At 43.0% G+C, this 19,048-nt stretch overlaps 2 protein-coding genes and 1 pseudogene across 4 annotated transcripts in view; 2 read left to right on the top strand and 1 right to left on the bottom strand.

Moving 5' to 3' along the window:
• Positions 1-4,309: 4,309 nt before the first annotated feature.
• On the top strand, positions 4,310-6,567 carry LOC108310827 (annotated as a pseudogene).
• A 7,068-nt stretch (positions 6,568-13,635) lies between these two features.
• Positions 13,636-14,596, bottom strand: LOC108310826 (ragulator complex protein LAMTOR3-like). The gene has a single exon (XM_037741831.1). It carries the CDS (start codon positions 14,496-14,498, stop codon positions 14,136-14,138), a length of 363 nt encoding a protein of 120 aa, XP_037597759.1. The 5' UTR covers positions 14,499-14,596; the 3' UTR covers positions 13,636-14,135.
• Positions 14,597-16,784: 2,188 nt separating this feature from the next.
• SMAD9 (SMAD family member 9) overlaps positions 16,785-19,048 on the top strand; it is a 73,992-nt gene continuing 71,728 nt past the window's right edge. For 2 of the 3 annotated variants that reach the window (XM_017537983.2, XM_017537982.2), the window contains exon 1: positions 16,786-16,865. The gene's annotated coding sequence lies outside the window, so the exon portion shown is untranslated. Of the gene's footprint in view, positions 16,866-19,048 lie in introns of all 3 variants that reach the window. The other variant, XM_037741830.1, reaches the window with a different exon arrangement.

Raw genomic sequence — 19,048 nt, 5'->3', positions numbered from 1 at the left:
AAAAAAAAAAAAAAAAAAACCACTACCTGAAACTGAGTATTAAAAAAAATATAGAGAGAGAGGTTTAACTGACTCATAGTTCCACAGGCTGTACAGGAAGCATGACTGGGAAGGCCTCAGGAAACCTACAATCATGTCCAGAGAAGTAGGAAAAGAGCAAACGGAGAGGTGCCACACACTTTTAAACATCCAGGTCTGCTGAGAATTCACTCACTATCATGAGAATAGCAAGGGGAAAATCTACCACAAGATCCAATCACCTCCCACCAGGTCCCTCCTCCAACACTAGGGATTACAAATTGACATGAGATTTGAGTGGGGACGCAAATCTCAACCATATCAGTTATAATTTCCTTAACAGCAGAAACTTTGCCTTTTTTTTTATTTGTCTCCACAGCATCCTAAATTGTGATTGTTCAATAAAGGAAATGGTTAATGTTACCATTTCAATTCACTCATCAAAAAAATAATTCTGTGAATGAGGTTATCCATTTTATTGACAGTTAAATCCCCTGAAGAAGAAGTCTAGAGGACTGCTTTGTTTTTGTGCAGTCTCAAAAGTGCCAAATCCACAAATTGATAAATTTATTTTAATCCAGTAAGACAGGTAAGAAGTGATATCTTTATAATTCACTGAATTTGAAGTAAAATTCCAGTTAGCATTTTAATGGTCACAAAACAGAATACTTTGCCTGGATTTGATCCTGTCTAAATTCTGATAGTACTGAGAAAGGACAAAGGGGGACAGCAGAGGTCTTTCCTGAGCAGTATCACAATGCACCTCAAAAATACTGCTGGGGCCAGGCACAGTGGCTCATGCCTGTAATCCCGGTACTTTGGGAGGCCGAGCCGGGTGGATCACTTGAGGTCAGGAGTTTGAGACCAGCCTGGCCAACGTGGTAAAACCCCATCTCTACTAAAAATACAAAAATTAGCCGGGCATGGTGTCAGGTGCCTGTAATCCCAGCTACTCAGGATGCTGACGCAGGAGAATCACTTGAACCCGGGAGGCAGAGGTTGCAGTAAGCCGAGATCATGCCACTTCACTCCAGCCTGGGTGAAAGAGTGAAACTCTACCTCAAAAAAAAAAAAAAAAAAAAAAAAAAAAAAAAAAAAAAAAAAAAAAAAAAAAAAAAAAAAAGAAAAGAAAAGAAAAAAATACTGCTGGGGAAAATGAAGGCATAAGGTCTATATCTCTGACCCATGAATATCACAGTACAGGTATTGATCGACTTACGACCTATGCAACTTACGACCATTCAACTTTACGACCACAATCGCTAGCCACGACTGCTCCGCGTCTGGCAGCGCAAACATTGCCCAGCTGGACGTACGACAGTGCGGACCAGCTTCCAGCAGCACTACCATCTCCACGTGCACCATTTCAACTGTACATATAGCCTACTCAACTTACAACCAAATCGTGTTACGACCAGTCCGCCGGGCCCGATCGTGGTCATAAGTCGAGCACTAGCTGGTAACAAGATGTGCCTGTGTGCAGCGTAGATGAATCACTGCAGCTTTTTCTAATATCTCAGGTATAGTAAAACCTAGGGCCCCAAAGTCGTAGTAACCGCAAAACATGTCCCAACTCACCAATGGTGTGAATTTATTTAAATCCTTCAAAATAAAATTGTAGGGAAAATAAAAGTCCTTAACATGGCAATATATACACCGTCAAATGTAAGTCGTTCCATCATCCACTCAGTGAGTACATGAATGCCTAGCAGCTCTATGTTAAAAAAATGTCTATCCTCAAGAGATCTACTTAGAAAGAAAGTAAAATGTTAAACATTTAAATTGCAATGCAAATAAATATGAGATCAAGAAACCAGATATGTTCTGAGGAAGGATGAATCTTTGCAGTCTAAAATTAGTGAAATGTTCCCTAAATTATTGTATCTCTATGGAACTCTGCATGCACAACGTGCAATTACAGTGAAGGTAAAATCACCTGCATCTGGGAAGGCAGTTTATATCCTGTCAGTTCCTTTTGATCTTTGTCCTTTTTCTTTTTTTTTTTTTGCAACCTCCTAGGTTCAAGCAGTTCTCCTGCCTCGGCCTCCTGAGTAGCTAGGACTACAGGCACATGCCACCATGCCCGACTAATTTTGTATTTTTAGTAGAGACAGGGTTTCACCATGTTGGTCAGGCTGGTCTCAAACTCCTGGCCTCGGGTGATCTGCCCACCTCGGCCTCCCAAAGTGCTGGGATTACTGGTGTCAGCCACCATGCCCAGCCTGATCTTTGTGTAGCAATCCTACACATTTATATTTTACATTGTATTTTTTGAGATCTATGGAAATGTTTTCTGAAGAAATTTAGTGAAAGGGCCAGTTGAATCAGGATAGTTATACAATGAAAAAAAAAAGCAAAGTAAGGAATTCCACTTTTGATAAGACAGAGTAGTAGGTATATTTCCCCTATTCCTCCTGCTAAGGACAATTAAAAACACTGGACATTATATATACAACAAACATAACTATACTCTGAAAGGCGAAAAGAAGGCGGCAGACTGGCTAGGGATCTTGAGACCCAAGGAACAACATGAAGGGGAGTTCCTTGGTTTTTCTTTTTGCTTTTTGTTTCATGTATCCCAGACTTGGAGCTGAAGCTGGCAGCCTGGAAATGCCAATGGACACGGACCAAAAAAGCCCAAATAAATGCCTCTCTTGTCAAAAGACCAAGAAAGGGGCAGGCTTACAGGACAGAAAACATTTAGACAAGAACTGTTCTACTCCAACCAAGAAAAGTGCTGGCCACTCCCAAACTGACACCAGCAAAGACTGAGTGGGAGACAACTCAAACCCTGATGAGGCGGTAATTAAGCACCGAAAACCCCTAGCAGGGTGATGTCAAAGAAGGCAAGTAGGGTGTAGAACTTTTATCCCTGCCAGCCTGTAATGAGTCGTCCACTCCTATGATATCAGTGGAGACCATCAGGGAAGTCTCGTCTTCACCCCACCCTGCAGTAACAAGTGTTTATTGGGGTGGTGTCAGAGGAGGCCAAGCAGAGTCAGTCATGTATCAGAGAAGGCTTTGTTACTTCTGGTGGCCCAGTGGTGATGAGGCCACGCTCATTACAGTGACAGTGAAGACCATGTAGTAAGCCAGACCTCTCACCCTGCCCAGCACCAACAGTAGTCTTCCTCCTCTCTGGTGTCAGTAGAGACTTCATGGGGGATCTGTACTTCCACCTCTACCTGGCAATGAAGTAGTGTCAGAAAAAGCCAGCTAAAACAGAAAGTTCAAATAACACCCAGAGTCTCAGAACATCGTTTGAAAATCCAGATTTAAAAGAAAATCACGGCTGGGCGAGATGGCTCACAGCTATAATCCCCACACTTTGGGAGGCCAAGGCAGGTGGATCACAAGATTAGGAGTTCAAGACCAGCCTGGCCAATATGGTGAACCCCCATCTCTGCTAAAAATACAAAAATTTGCTAGGCATGGTGGCGCACACCTGTAGTCCCAGTTTCTCAGGAGGCTGAGGCAGGAGAATCGTTTGAACCCGGGAGGTGGAGGTTGCAGTGAGCCGTGATCACACCACCACACTCCAGCCTGGGTGACAGAGAAAGACTTCATCTCAAATAATAATAATAATAAAATAAATAAAAGAAAATCACTTATCAAACCAAGAAAACTCACTTGAATAAAAAAAGATAATCAATAGATGCCAATAATAAGATTATAGAGATGATAGAATTATCTGGCCAATATTTTTTAAAGCAGCCATGACAAAACTGTTTCAATGAAATTACAAACATTCTTAAAAGCAAATGGAGAAAATAGAAAGCCTCAGCAAATAAATGGTAGGTATAAAGAAGAACAAGTGGAAATTTTAGTACTTAAAAATAAATGAAAAGCTCAGTGAATGAGCTTGATAGTGGAATGAAGGGGACAAAGAAAACAGTGAACCTAGATGAGGGAACAATCTGATCAAAAGAGAGAAAACTGAACAAAAAATACAGAACCTCAAAAACTTGTGAGACTATAAAAAAGATCTAATATTTGTGTCATTAGAATCCTTGAAAGGACTGAAAAAATACTTGAAGAAATAATGGCTGAAAACTTCCCAGACTTGGCAAGAGATGAAAACCTACAGATTCAGCTGTTTATAGGATCAACCCAAAGACAGCCACACCGAAACACATCATACTTAAACTTCTGAAAACTAATGAGACTTTATCAGAAGAAACCCATTAGAATGACAGCAAATTAATTTATCGTCAGAAATTATGGTAATCAGACGAACATGTCATAAGACCCTTCAATTGCTAAAACACAAAAAAAAAAAAAAAAAAATTCAAGAATGAAAGAAAAATCAAACATTCTCAAAGGAAAGAAAGCTAACAGAATTTAATACCCCCAGACCTAAATGGCTAAGGAAAATTCTCTAAATAGAAAGGAGACAATAAAAAAGGGAACCTTGGCTAGTTTCTAAGGATCATGTCTGCGAGTCAGGATTCCCGATCCAGAGACAATGGCCCTGATGGGATGGAGCCCAAGGCATCATCAAGAGTAACTGGAATGAGATTGTTGACAATTTTGACGACATGAACCTGTTGGAGTCCCTCCTCCATGGCATCCACACCTATGGTTTTGAGAAGCCCTCTGCCATCCAGCAGCAAGCCATTCTACCTTGTATCAAGGGTTATGATGTGACTGCTCAAGCTCAGTCTGGGACTGGGAAAATGGCCACATTTGCCATATCAATTCTGCAGCAGATTGAATTAGATCTAAAGGCTTCCCAGTCCTTGGTCCTAGCACCCACTCGATAAATGGCTCAGCATATACTGAAGGTGGTCATGGCACAAGGATACTACATGGGTACTTCCTGTCATGCCTGTATTGGGGGCACCGTGTGTGCTGAGGTGCAGAGACTGCAGATGGAAGCTCCCCATATCATCATGGGTACCCCTGACTGTGTGTTTGGTATGCTTAACTGGAGATACCTGTCTCCCAAATGCATCAAGAGATTTGCACTGAACACAGCTGATGAAATGTTAAGCTGTGGATTCAAAGACCAGATCTATGACATATTCCAAAAGCTCAACAGCAACACCCAGGTATTTTTGCTGTCAACTACAATGCCTTCTGATGTGCTTGAGGTGACCAAGAAGTTCATGAGGGACCCCATTCGGATTCTTTCCAAGATGGAAGAGTTGACCCTGGAGGGTATCTGCCAATTCTATATGAACGCGGAAGGAGAGGAGTGAAAGCTGGACAAACTGTGTGACTTGTATGAAACCCTGACCATCACCCAGGCAGTCATCTTCATCAACACCCAAAGGAAGGTGGACTGGCTCACCAAGAAGATGCCTTGCGATTTCACTGTCTCTGCCATGCATGGAGATACAGACCAAAAAAAGTGAGATGTGATCATGAGGAAGTTTGGTTCTGGCTCTAGCACAGTTTTGATTACCACTGACCTGTTGGCCAGAGGCATCGATGTGCAGCAGGTTTCTTTAGTCATCAACTATTTCCTTCCCACCAACAGGAAAAACTATATCCATGGAATCAGTCGAGGGGTATAGTTTGGCCGTAAGGGTGTGGCTATTTACATGGTGATAGAAAACAAGAGGACTCTTTGAGACATCGAGACTTTCTACAACACCGCCATTGAGGAAATGCCCCTCAATGTTGCTGACCTCATCTGAGGAACTGTCCTGCTACCTTGTTCCAGCCAGGGTTCAATCTTGGGAGGCTGAGGAGCAGCAGGAGTGGGGAGGGAAGGGAGCCAAGGGATGGACATCTTGCTATTTTTTTATTTTACTAAATGTCAGTTTTTGAGACAAAAGAAGGAACCGTGAACATTTTAGACACCCTTTTTTGGGGGTAGGCTCTTTCCCTAGGCACTGGATCTTCTCCCAGAAAACACTAATCCATTTCCCTAACCTAGTAACCTCCAGATCCCAGAGGCTCTCCTCACCTCAGCTGAGCTCCTTTGAAAGTGATTCAAGGGACTATGTCAATCAACCTCACTTCCTGGAACAAATCTGGAAGGAAAACCTCTGAAACCCCTGAGTGAGGTTGCCCAGGGGATTGTCCCTAGGTCAGGGGGAAGCAGGGGAGATAAAATGGTAGCCATTTTTACATTGTTTTGTGTAGTATTTTTTGATTCAGGAAACAAACACAAAATTCTGAATAAAATGACTTGGAAACTGCCAAAAAAAAAAAAAATAGGGGGGAGTAACCTTGGACTGTCAGGAAGAAAGAAGGCATATGGCAAACTAAAATAAATAAGCTTTCCTTCTGAGTTTTTTTAATTGGTCGTGTGAGCAAAAATTCTAACACTGACGTGAATGCATGCAGAGAAATACATAAAACTGTTATATTATAAATGAGGGAAGGTAAAGGGACAGAAACAGATGTTTCTATACTTCTCTCCAACTGGTAAAATAGAATGTGATGTGTTATGTCTAATGTAATACCTGGAGAAATCACTGAAAAAGCTATATAAATATCTATGTTCAAAAACAGTATGCATAAGCAAAAATTGAATTCTAAAAATTGTTCAACTAACCACAGGATGGCAGAAAAAGAAAACAGAAATAAAAAACAAAACAGAAGGCCAGGCATGATGGCTCATTCATGTAATCCCAGCACTTTGCAAAGAAGGCTGTGGCTGGAGGATTGCTTAAGACTAGGAGTTTGAGCCAGGCGTGGTGGCTCATGCCTGTAATCCCAGCACTTTGGGAGGCTGAGGCAGCTGGATCACGAGGTCAGGAGATCAAGACCATCCTGGCCAACATGGTGAAACCCCGTCTCTACTAAAAACACAAAAAAATTCACTGGGTGTGGTGGCACATGCCTGTCATCCCAGCTACTTGGGAGGCTGAGGCAGGAGAATTGCTTGAACCCAGGAGGCGGAGCCGAGATCATACCACTGTGCAATAGCCTGGGCAACAGTGCGAGACTCTGTCTCAAAAAAAAAACGAAGTTTGAGACCAGCCTGGTCAACATAGTGAGACCCTGTCTCTAAGAAGGAAAAAAAAAAAAAAAAAAAAAAAGAGCTGCGCTTGGTGACAGGCACCTGTAGCCCCAGCTACTTGGGAGGCTGAGGTGAGAAGATGACTTGAGCCCAGGAGTTGAGGTGCGGTGAGCCATGCATGATTGCACCACTGCACTCCAGCTGGGTGACAGAGTAAGACCCCATTTCAAACAAGAAAAACAAAATCCAGACATAAACAAGGAAAAGTAATGGCAGATTTAAGCCTTAACATGTAAATAACATATTACATTAAATGTAACTGATCTAAATCCAAGTAAAAGACATTAGCAGAGAATATATTTAAAAACATGGCCTAACCATATGCTCTCTACAAGAAACTCAAGAAACTCTCGGCAAATATAACAATATAAGCAGATTGAAAGTAAAAAATGAAAAATGATATCATACCAACTTTAATCAAAGGAAAGCAGGAGTGGCTATTATAATATCAGATAAAAGACTTTATATCAAAGCAAATTACCAGACTCTAGACAGGCATTGGTCTTCGATACTGATTGGTGAGTATGAGACTTTTTCCAGGGAGTGTGCATCTCAGTTTTCTTATCTATGATGTGCGAAGATGGAGATATTATGTGGGCTGCTTCCCCACAGGGTTATAGTGAGAACCAAATGAAATAATATGAGCTTCAGCTTACAAACTAAAATTTTATGAAAATATACAGTAACACACATGTACATTTCAGAAAGAATATTTTGCTATCTGGTAAATACAGAATAATATCTCCTATGTTATTTATGTGTTTATGATCTACCTTACTCTATAAGCAGCTTTGTTCTAAAAGACTTTATTTCAGGCCAGGAGAGGTGGCTCACGCCTGTAATCCCAGCACTTTAGGAGGCCGAAGCATGCAGATGCAGTGAGCCAAGATCGCACCATTGCACTTCAGCCTGGGTGACGAGTGAAACTCTGTCTCAAAACAGAAGACTTTATTTCTCCACTCAGACTTCTCACTCTAAGAGTAATGCGAAAACTAGGGCAGGCATGGTAGCTCACTCATATAATCTCAGCACTTTGGGAGGCTGAGGCAGGTGGATCATGAGGTCAGGAGTTCAAGACCAGCCTGGCCAAGATGGTGAAATGCGTCTGTACTACAAATACAAAAAATTAGCCAGGCATGGTGGCACGCACCTGTAATCCTAGCAACTCAGGAGGCTGAGGCAGAGAACTGCTTAAACTCAGGAGGTGAAGGTTGCAGTGAGCTGAGATCACGCCACTGCACTACAGCCTGGGTGACAAAGTGAGACTCCATCTCAAAAAAAAAAAAAGAGTAACGCAAAAGCTAATGAACAAATAAGTCTCAGGATCTGTTTCCTTCTATGTCTATGTCTATTTTTAAAATTTATTCATTTTTAATTGACAAATAAAAATTGTATATATTTATGGTGTACAACATGATGTTTTGAAATATGCATACATTGTGTAATGGCTAAATTAAGCTAATTAACATATGTATCACCTCACATCCTTTATTTGTGATACATATATAGTTAAAATCTACTCTTTTAGCAATTTTTAAGTATGTAATATGCTGTTATTAACTATAGTCACCATGTTATATAATAGTTTTCCTGATCGTATTCCTCCTGTAACTGAAATTTTGCATCCTTATTTATTTACTTATTTATTTTTGAGACAGGGCCTTGCTCTGTCACCCAGCCTGGAGTGCAGTGGTGGGATCTCAGCTCACTGCAACCTCTGTGTCCTGGGGTTCAAGTGATCCTTCCACCTCAGCCTCCCGAGTAGCTGGGACTACAAGTCCAGATAATTTCTGTATTTTTTTTTTTTTTTTTGTAGAGACAGGGTTTCACCATGTTGCTGAAGCTGGTCTCTAACTCCTACACTCAAGTGATCTGCCTGACATATCATCCCAAAGTGTCGGGATTACAGGCATGAGCCACTGCACCTGACCCCTAACTATTGTCAATAGAGGCCTAAAAATTAGACCTAAGACTCATGAAATAATATATGAACCAATAGCAAATATGCCCATCAACAATAGACTGGATAAAGGAAATGTGGTACATATATACCATGGAATAGTATGCAGTCATAAAAAGGAATGAGTTCATGTCCTTTGTAGGGCCATGGATGAAGTTGGAAGCCATTATCCTCAGCAAACTAACACAGGAACAGAAAACCAAATACTGCATCTTCTCACTTATGAATGGGAGCTAAACAATGAGAGCACATGGACACAGGGTGGGGAACAACACACCTTGGGGCCTGTTGGGAAGGGAGGGTGGGGAGAGGGAGCACATCAGCACAAATAGCTAATGGATGCTGGGCTTAATATCTGGGTGATGGGTTGATAGGTGCAGCAAACCACCATGGCTCACGTTTACCTATGTAACAAACCTGCACATCCTGCACATGGACCCCAAAACTAAAAATAAAAAATTTTTTAAATGATATGTGACTGCACCCAGCTCACCTTGACTACCTCTGCAACTTCTTTGTAAATCTAAAATTATTCCAAATGCAAAATTCATTACACATAGATATTATGTAAAAAATGATATGTGAACATAGAAGTACATCATCAAGAAAGAAAAGTGATTATGTTTTATTGGTCAAATGTGTAAGATTCTGTGTGAACATGAAACATTTTATGTGTACAGAAAATGCTTTTACTCATACCTGTAATCCCAGCACTTTGGGAGGCCAAGGCAGGTGGATCACCTGAGGTTGGGAGTTCGAGACCAGCTGGACCAACATGGAGAAACCCCGTCTCTACTAAAAATACAAAATTAACATGGCATGGTGGCACATGCCTATAATCCCAGCTACTCAGGAGACAGAGGCAGAGGCAGGAGAATCGCTTGAACCCAGGAGGCAGAGGTTGCGGTGAGCTGGTATCGCACAGTTGCACTCCAGCCTGGCAACAAGAATGAAACTCCATCTCGGAAAAAAAAAAGAAAAAAAGAAAATGCTTTATGCTTTTAGAGATATTCTTTTATTAGCATTTAAAGTATTCTGAATATCTGTTTAATTTCCTCTAGAGTTCTATAAATTAAAGAACAATGTGTTGATCGAAGAGCATAAGATTAGCCATTATAAAGAAGATAATATTATGAAAATCGCAAAAAGGCAACATGTTAATCACTTCACAGTTACAAGGAAAAAAATTAGCTTTTTTTTCACTCATCACATTTCAGACAGGCAGCACACAGGCAGGGGTCTTGCTGATCTAATCGCTTCAGCCTCTCCTTTAAAAGAAAGGAGAGATTTTTTTCTAGCCAATCTGAGGCAAAAACTTGGCCTTCAACTAATGGTTTTTTTTCTCTTGTTATTAGTGGTAAACCCCAACTATAACTCTGGGGTTCCCTAGGTTGTTGCCTTTTATTTCAGAAAGTACCACACAGCTTCGAAATCAAAATTAAATTTATCTTTAACTTAAATATCTGCTATTCAAAAAGAATGGAGCCCATTTAGTTCTATGGGGATCAGGTTTCACAAAATCAAACACCCCCATCATAAAACTACAAAAATATATAGAGATAAATAAATAAAATTTAAATGTAAAAAAGCTACTATGATGGGACTAGAGTTTGTGCCACATATAACCATCAAATAATTAAATCATATGTAAAAATAAGAATAAACCTTAGTTTTACCCTTACAGTTGAAGTTTTGTGGCTCATACTCTGTCTCTTCAGCCCCTTTAACATGCCTGCCACTTCTCTATGAACATAGATTACCACCCAGTTCACCCCTCACTACACACACACACACACACACACACACACACACACACACACACTAGTTTTAGTCTTCCAAAAAAGAGCTCAGGGGCAGGCATTGTTTTCTCCTACTTTGCTCTGCACTTGGGATATCAAAAACCCAAGCCCAAGCCCAGGATCCATTATCTCTCCTTCTACTCACAGTAAATCTTCCTACATTTCATAAGTATTTAATGAGCATTTACTATGTGCCAGACACAGTTCTAGCTGTGGGAAATAAACCACAGCCAAATTAGACACACTCTTCATTCTTTCTGATATTATAGTTAACTAAAGGGGACAGATATTAATCAAATAGTTCAATATATATCAGTGTGGACCAACAGTGTCGATTATGAATGAGAGAGTTATAGGCCACATGAGATTACAAACCAGAGAATCTGACCAAGTTAGAGAAGACCAAGAAGGCTTCTCTAGGATGTGACACTTAAATTGGGATGCAGAGGAAGGGGAGTCACTAATGAGGCAGGGAAGGGAAGGAGTAACACTCTATGATGAAGCCCAAGTGAAATTTCAACTGGGAGCTGAGGTTAAGTAAGTCCTGCCATTTAATTAAGTAGAAGGTTTTCTGTTCCTTTTTATCACATATTCATTCATTTATTGATTTAATTAATAAAATTTTTGTGGATTTGTTAAGGCAGCAGAGGTATCAAGAATGAGGAGCAAATAGGACATCAAAAGCACAAACAATGAAAGCAAAATTAGACAAATGGGACATCATCAAATTTAAATATGTCTGTGCCTCAGAAGAATCAACAGAATAACAAAAATCAACCTACAGAATGGGAGAATATATTTTCACATCACATATCTGATAAGGGGTCATTGTGAGTTACCTCTGGGACCATTTCCTGGTCTCTCTTGAAGCCTCCTTTTTTCCCCTTCTTTCTTCTTTGTGAGTGAGATTTCATCCCTCTGTTTTTTCTCCATACTCTCTTTATCAGGGACCTCATTCATTCTCAAGGTATCTGCCATCATCTCTGCAGAGAAATTCTAAAGCCACATCTCTCTTCTAATTACTTTTCTAACATTTTTCACCACATACCAAACATTTCATTCATTCAACCAATATTTACTGAGCACCTACTATGTGCCAGGCATTGTTCTAGGCTGTGGAGATACAAGTAGTAAGCAAGATCAGCCTTCTTACAGAGGAGCCAGTCAAAACAAACATATCCATAGTTGATATAATTTCATGTAGTGATGCTATTCTGAGAAGAAAAAGGTAATTACATTTTAGGAACAATTGCGGGAAGAAGAGGGTGATTTTCTTTTATCTTTTTTCCACAAAGCATAGTTTCCTGCCTCCTAGTACCTATCTCTTCTAAAGGTAGCATTTTCTCCCATCTTCGATCCTTGATTCCTCCAGGTTTTGTGCTTTTGTTTTTTTTTTTTTTTTTTGCCAAATTCTATTATCTCTTCAAAGTGTCCACAAATGCATCTCCTCCTCACTTTTCCAGAATCCCACAGACACCCATCACCTCATGCCTAGACAGCTGCAATGACTTCCTAATTGGTCTCCTTACCTCTAATCTCTACACACTTTTCTCCCTCACCCCCTTCCACTTTCTAGCCTGTGTAGATTATTCTTCCTAGGATGTCACTGCCCCCATCACATCACTTTTCAACTCCACTTGGAGTTCCAGGACCACAGTGAGGTGTCCTGAATAAATACCTGGGCTTTAGAGTCAGGCAGCCTGGAATGGATAGTTTGTGTGTGCCTCAGGTTCCTCTCTGTAAAATGCAGATGGTAATTCTCGGCCCATGAGAGGTCATCAGAGGGAAATGAGAGGAGGTGTGGGAAGCACCAGTTCAATTCCCGGCTGGGGGACTCTCACAACGGAGACAGCGTCCGACCCTTGGTGAGTCAAGACAGTCCATCACGCTCTTGTTGCAATCCTTTAGAATGCCTTTGGTGATGAACTGCCATGTTAATGTCATTTTTCTTATCTCTCCAACTAGTCTGACAATTCTCTTAGGAAAGCTGAGGCTTTTCTACTCAAAACCTCAGGGAATTCTGCACATAGTAGGCATTCTGGACTGCCTTCATGATTGGGCAAGTTGGGCCTGCATCAGAGTGCCTGGCCAGGGTGGCAAGTTGGGCTGAAAGGCAGGATGTAGGTGTCCATGCTCTCCTCTCAAGTTGGAACTGAAATTTCAACCCTGTGAAGACCTCCCTGACACCTCCCTGTGCCCACTGCTCTTTGGTGACACACAAAATTGTTGATAATCATCGGTCTGTGCGTCTCTCTTCTAGTCAGGCTGTGCTTCCTAGGGGCCAGTGCTCTGTGTTCATATAGTTAATTCAGGTACCTGGTACTTAGAAAAAAGTACAATAATGGTTACAGAATGCAAGATGACTTTCAAGGAAAGTTCGAATGAGAGGCAGAAAACGTACAGCATTAGGACAGAGTTACACATAAAATTTAGAAAGGAGACTTGAAGTGGGAGGAGTGCGGAGGCTGTGATTCCCAGTTACTACTCCGAGTGTGACCATTAAAATGCTAGCTCAACCATAAGGTGCAAAAGACCTACAAAGCGGAATCTTCACATCCATGGATGACTACAGACTTTGTTATAATCTGTTACTTTTTTATTTTTAAAAATACTATTTTATTTATATTCACATATCAAAAATGGTTATGCTATCATGTTTACATACATACTAATACTAGGGAACAGAATTCAGTAACAAATTACATTTAAACTTTATAAAGCACATACAAACATTAAAACACTGATTGGTTACAGAAAGCAGAGTTTGAGGGAAAACCGTTCGCTATAGTTTTCATTTTCATTAAAGAGCAGCACCCTCTGAGAAGAATCAAACCAATCAGTAATAGTCATCTAGACAGCAAAGTAGTAAGTACAAAGGAAAGTTAGTGATTGTACTGATTTTATTACTTTTAGTAAGCCATTTTATGTTCCTCACACTCAATGTGAAGAAACAAAACATAATCTGAAGGAAAATATGTCCTTATTATTATTCATAATAAGAAATCTGCTTCATTCTGCAGGCCTAGGCAGATTGTACATTAAGGAGCACTTAATGACTCAAGTGGACCAACGTACCAGTTTGATTTTGATCCACGGAATAGAATTGCATCCATATTTGGTGGCTGGACTAACTCCATGGGCGCTGTGACAGGCTGAACCATTTTTGTGGTATCCACAGATCTCACTAAATAAGAAAAGACCCTACACCAGAAAATATATCAATCTGTCCATAAATTATATCTATATGCTTGCTCTTCAGTATAAGTTAGAAAAAGGGGCGCTTTCTTGAGCACACGGATAAAAGTATTGTGGTCTAAAGATTGCTGGATTGATACTGTGTTGTTATAATAAAGATAAGGTACACACTGAAACCACTGTCCGATTAAGAAACTTCCACAACTTGTCTCAATTCTTCAAATAATGGAGCAAGTTTCTTTTCTAGGCTGACAATTAGTCCTGTATTGGCATGGCTGCGGGCTATCAAACTCACCACCAAATTTAATTGAATCACCTGGTAGGTGTAACAGTAACAGCTGATACTTTTATTTTTTGAAAGTCCAAGTTTGCTCCCTCGGTCTGTTGCAAGGGCAAAAGCAGATAAGAAACCAGGTCTCAAAGCATGCTCTGGAGCATTATCATCGGCCACTTTAATAAGGGGTACTCCAACTCTGTCTGACACAATAGCATGGAGCCCTTCAACACTTGGTAACATTTTATATATGAATCCCTTTAAGTCATCCGCCATGATGAGCCCCCTTCTCTTGCAGGATCAATTTCCATGCCTGAGTTTTTTGGGCTGCCCGGATCTTTTCCCTGTCACTTCAGGGACAGCTTCAAAGACCACAGTCTGGTTTTATGCTGGGTATATGGCAAATGCAAAGAATTGGCCCTCTTTTGGGGAAACGAAGCTGCGCTTTCTACCACTGTTTTATAGGCTGAGGGAGCTCATGTTAGACCAAGACTTTACAACCTTTCAGGTAACAGATCTCGGTTTTGCCGTGGTTTTGAGGTCCTGAACCAAAATTTCACTGCGTGTTCTACCAAATCACAATCTCTGAGTCTCTCCTCTCATATGATTTCCGTAACAGAAAGTTTTGGTGGAAGTTCTATTAAGCAGTGAAACCACAACCAATCAAGAAAGCACCGAGAAAGATAAAGCAAAGTCTAGCTTTCCATTAACCAGGACAGTCAGCTTCTTTAAAATGGAGTGTCAACACTGCACATTCTGTCCTAGGCGAACAATTTTCTCCTTCTTGGAACTCACCAGATCTTACTGTTCTTGGGTGTAATGAATTAGCTTTCTACACTAGCCTTGAGGAATACATGAGAGGAATTATATCAGTGACAGACTAATATTTAAGCAGGAAAAAGTAATCACCGTGCAGAAATATCCTGGTATGTAAATGAGAACGTACAGAAAAAGGCAGACTAGACCAAAGCCTTGCCAAGAGAATTCCGCGAACTGAAAAAGACTCCACGCCAGAAGCAGGAGCCAGCGCTGCAGAGGTTACAATTTCTTTCTCTGCTTTGTGTCCTCCGCATTGTGCTCATATACCAGAAGAAAACTGAGATAGTAATTGGGCCATTTCTTTTCTTGATTTAATTTTACAAAACTTGAGCCACAAGGTATCAATTCTGAGGCCCTAATTAGTTTACTGGCAATGAAGTCCACATCCAGCATAATCCTTAAAATATAAGCTGTAGCCCTTACCAGTCCCGCTGTTTGCTGGTGTTTCTCACCCAGCACAATCTCAGACCGAACACTTCGCCGGGAGCAGAGGTATCTGGGACCGTGTAGAAAGACGAGTTTGAGGTTAAGGCATGGTATTTAAGGTTCTGCTACAAATGCTGTTTTAAACAAATCACGGTTCAACTACAACGGTATAATAATGCAAAAATAGCATCTGCTATGAAGAAAGTGCAGTGCTTTGAGAACTAGAAAAAGCAGTGAAATCCAAGGCCTTGCTTTACAAGTCAGAGCAGCTATCTCGGCCTTCTGGAGGTGTGACTTTCCTACACACAGGAGCAAGTTGAAAACTGCCCTGTGTGGCTTTATTCTCCGTTCACCCCTGTAGCAAATGCCTTTTCTGTGAGGAGCTACGGGGCTGATGGGGAATCAGAGGTGGTTCCTCCTAAGTGGCATTTCTGAGTGGGTTCCAGGAGTCCACAGCGACCTTAGGAGGCTGCTACCTGGGGGGCAGCCAGGGCGTGAGATGAGAAAGTTGTACATTAACATTTCTGTGTGCCCATAACGTTGTATCTTTTATTAGATTAGATAATATATCTCATATGCTGGGTTGTTAAGCAAATAAATATGCGTAAGGAAATTACAATCCACATAATTACATGAGTCGTTTTAACCATCACTTACCCTCAGAGTGGTTAGATTTTCTTGTGCCTATGCCAGTGCACTGTCAACGCGGGTAGAATCGCCTTTACTCCGAAAAGCAAATGAGGAACAAATAGGGCCAGTGAGAGTCACCATCAGGGCCCAGAAACACGATAGAAACAGCGACTCAGTGGGGTCTCCAGACTGATGGGCGGGTGACCCTGTATTCCTGTTGGGCTGACAACCCTTCTAAGGCTTCGGGCTCCAGGTGCTGGCAACAAGTCTCAGAGGCCGGGTGGGAGAGGGAGACGCGAGGCGACCCACGCAGGCAGAAGGCTGCCTCATCCCACGCCAGGACCCCCCAGCAGGCCGGGGTTGCAGGCAGGGGCCGAGCCTGGGGTCACGCAGGGGGAAGGAGAGGGCAGCTCGGGGCTATGGGTGGGGCGGAGGCGAGAGCCGAGCTTACTCCCCCCACCCCGCCCCCGCGCCGCGAGTTTCCGCGCACGTGGCCGTGGGGCCGGCCTCGCACTCGCCCCCCGCGGGGGCCCGCGCAGCCCCCTCCTCTGCGGCTCCCGGAGGGGCCAGCGCGCACGGCGACGGGCGGGGGCGGGCCGCGAGCAGGGCTCCCTGGCCGCTTTCCAGGTCGGCGCACTAATACGGGCGATGAGGCTTCGCGGCTCCAGTCTGACTGACGCCGGCTGGGGCCGCCGCCGCCGCTGCAGCCGCTGTCTCGGTCCCCGCCGCCGCCGGGCCCTGCAGGCGCTGGGCGCGCGCAGCCAGGCAGTGAGTGCGCGGCGCTAGGCGCGGGCGGCCGGGGGACCACCGCGGGGGCGGGGTGGGGGGCGCCGGACCTGGGTGGGGGAGGGATGAGCGGTACCGCGGGGACAGGTAAGACGCGCCCTCCCCGGCCGCGCGCTGCTTGTGTGCGTGCGTGTGAGCGCGTGGAGTGGAGGGCGAAGTTGTTGGTCCTCGGGCAGCCGGGGAGGCTCCCCCGCGTGTGGCTGGGCGCTCGCCGTCCCGGTGTTTCTCGCTGGAGCCTGTCTGGGGCGGGGTGGGCTCGGGGCAGGAGGGGACCGCTCCGGGAGTTGGCCGCGGCGCCGCGCGTCTTCCTTGCGCCTGCATCCGCCCGCGCCGCGGGCCCCGGGACCTGTCAGGGGATGCTCGTCCCGTGGCGGGGGCGGGGGCGGGGGCGGCGGCCGGGCCGGGGCTGGGGCCCGGGGCGTGGGCAGGGACCAGGACAGTCGCCTGAGGAGCTGCTTGCTGTAGCTGGAGAGCGGGGACCGCGGACAGAGGGGGCGGCGGGGGTGGTCACTGTGACTCTTTGGGGGCCGCTTTTAAACTCGCCAGGGCCGAGTTGGCCTCACTGGCCTTCTGTTTCAGAGGCTTTTCGCTTTGTTTACCTTTGAGGCATGCGAAGTGAGAAAAAAAAAAGTTAGGAATGTTGTTCAAGTGTCTCCGGGCTCGCGCTTGGACTGCGTCGGAACCGGGTGTTTGTCTTTTCATTGGCCCACCCCTCGGTGCCAGCTCTCTGCAGAGGGGAGGGGGCGAGGTGGGGCGCAGATACAGGAGACTGCCTGACGCCAGCTTTGTGATCGGAAGGAGGAGCGCGGGGAAAACATTTTTATGGATGGCTAATCGCTGACAAGTCTTCCCGTTACTATTGCTTCCTCCTCCCGCCCCTGACTGTGGACATTTGAAATGATAGTTTGGAAATATCCCGTTGACTTATTTTCTGGGCTGGCGTGGGTACTCCTGAGGACAGACCTAGAAATGATACAAATCGGTTTGGGGATAAAATTGTATGTAAATTCTTTACCCTGTAGTTCACAGTGAGATACCCATAGGGCATTATGGCGTGCTTTGGATGGATCCAGTTTGCTAGTACCATTTCGGTGCCTTGCCAGATTTCTCGGATGGATGATTTTTTGGAAATGTAGGTTAGCAAGAAGCATGGAGGCTGACCGTAAAGTCGTGAGGCATTTAATAATGCTGTCTCCTAAGCAGTCACTGAGTGGAACGTTTGTGGCACCCTGGGTAAGTGAAATGTGACTACTACAAGCATATCTCCTGCCTAAGCATTCCTCCAAGTGCGAGGGAATGCCTTTGGATGTTTACATTTTAAAAATAGTGATCTATATTTAAGAAGGCATTTAAAATAAAAGCCAAAGACATTCTCAACTCCAAATAGAAAAGATTCAATAAAGGAGTTTTCCTGTGTTTGTAGGAGACCATCAACACAATTTTAGACTGCTTTCAAGTTTGTGGTTATCCAAGAAGGACGCTTCAGATAAGAAAATGATGTAGCTCTTTATAAACAAAGAGCATTTTAAATATAAGATGACAGAAATTTCAACTACTATATCCCAAAAAACAACCTTTAGTGGTAATAGTCACCTTCATTGATGGCAAGACAACTATCTTTACCAGACAGCCTTCGGCCTCTTAATGTATTCCCACACAACCAATTCCCATTTTTATGCTTGACTGGTTATCTTTGTCAGAGCTGTTTAATGCTTGAGCTCTGTGGTTTCAAACTATGCTTAAGAGAATGCCAACATACTCTTGATCTGAACAAACTCATTTCTATCAGTGCAGTGTTTACGAAAAATCAAAGATGTAAACAAATTTTGGGTTAAACTAAGTACTTTAGAATTACCACATCGTTATCAGTCTTTCAAAGTCAACATGAACTATTTGGCTCTTCTCCTTTTAAAATCTTTTTTTTAACTTATATATTCATAGTTAATGAGTAATCGGAAAATACAGATGTCAACTCTTGCATCTCTGATTACCCAAGACGTGGGATGAGAAAGACAAGTTTTGTTTTTTAAATGAAACAGTACGAAAGCTATCAATAAGTAATAAACAACTGGTACACTATTTATCTTCACTAACATGTAGTCAGTTGGAGGGAAAAAGGTCTGTCCACAAATTGTTTTATAAAGATGAAAATATTCAACCTGTTT

This window comes from Cebus imitator, unplaced genomic scaffold, assembly GCF_001604975.1.
Source record: "Cebus imitator isolate Cc_AM_T3 unplaced genomic scaffold, Cebus_imitator-1.0 Scaffold108, whole genome shotgun sequence".
Taxonomy (NCBI): domain Eukaryota; kingdom Metazoa; phylum Chordata; class Mammalia; order Primates; family Cebidae; genus Cebus; species Cebus imitator.
This window is presented reverse-complemented; position numbering and strand designations above follow the sequence as displayed.

Bases quoted from the DNA above. Each gene is read 5' to 3' on its own strand.
- LOC108310826 (XM_037741831.1), bottom strand. From the start codon at position 14,498: ATGGCGGATGACTTAAAGGGATTCATATATAAAATGTTACCAAGTGTT.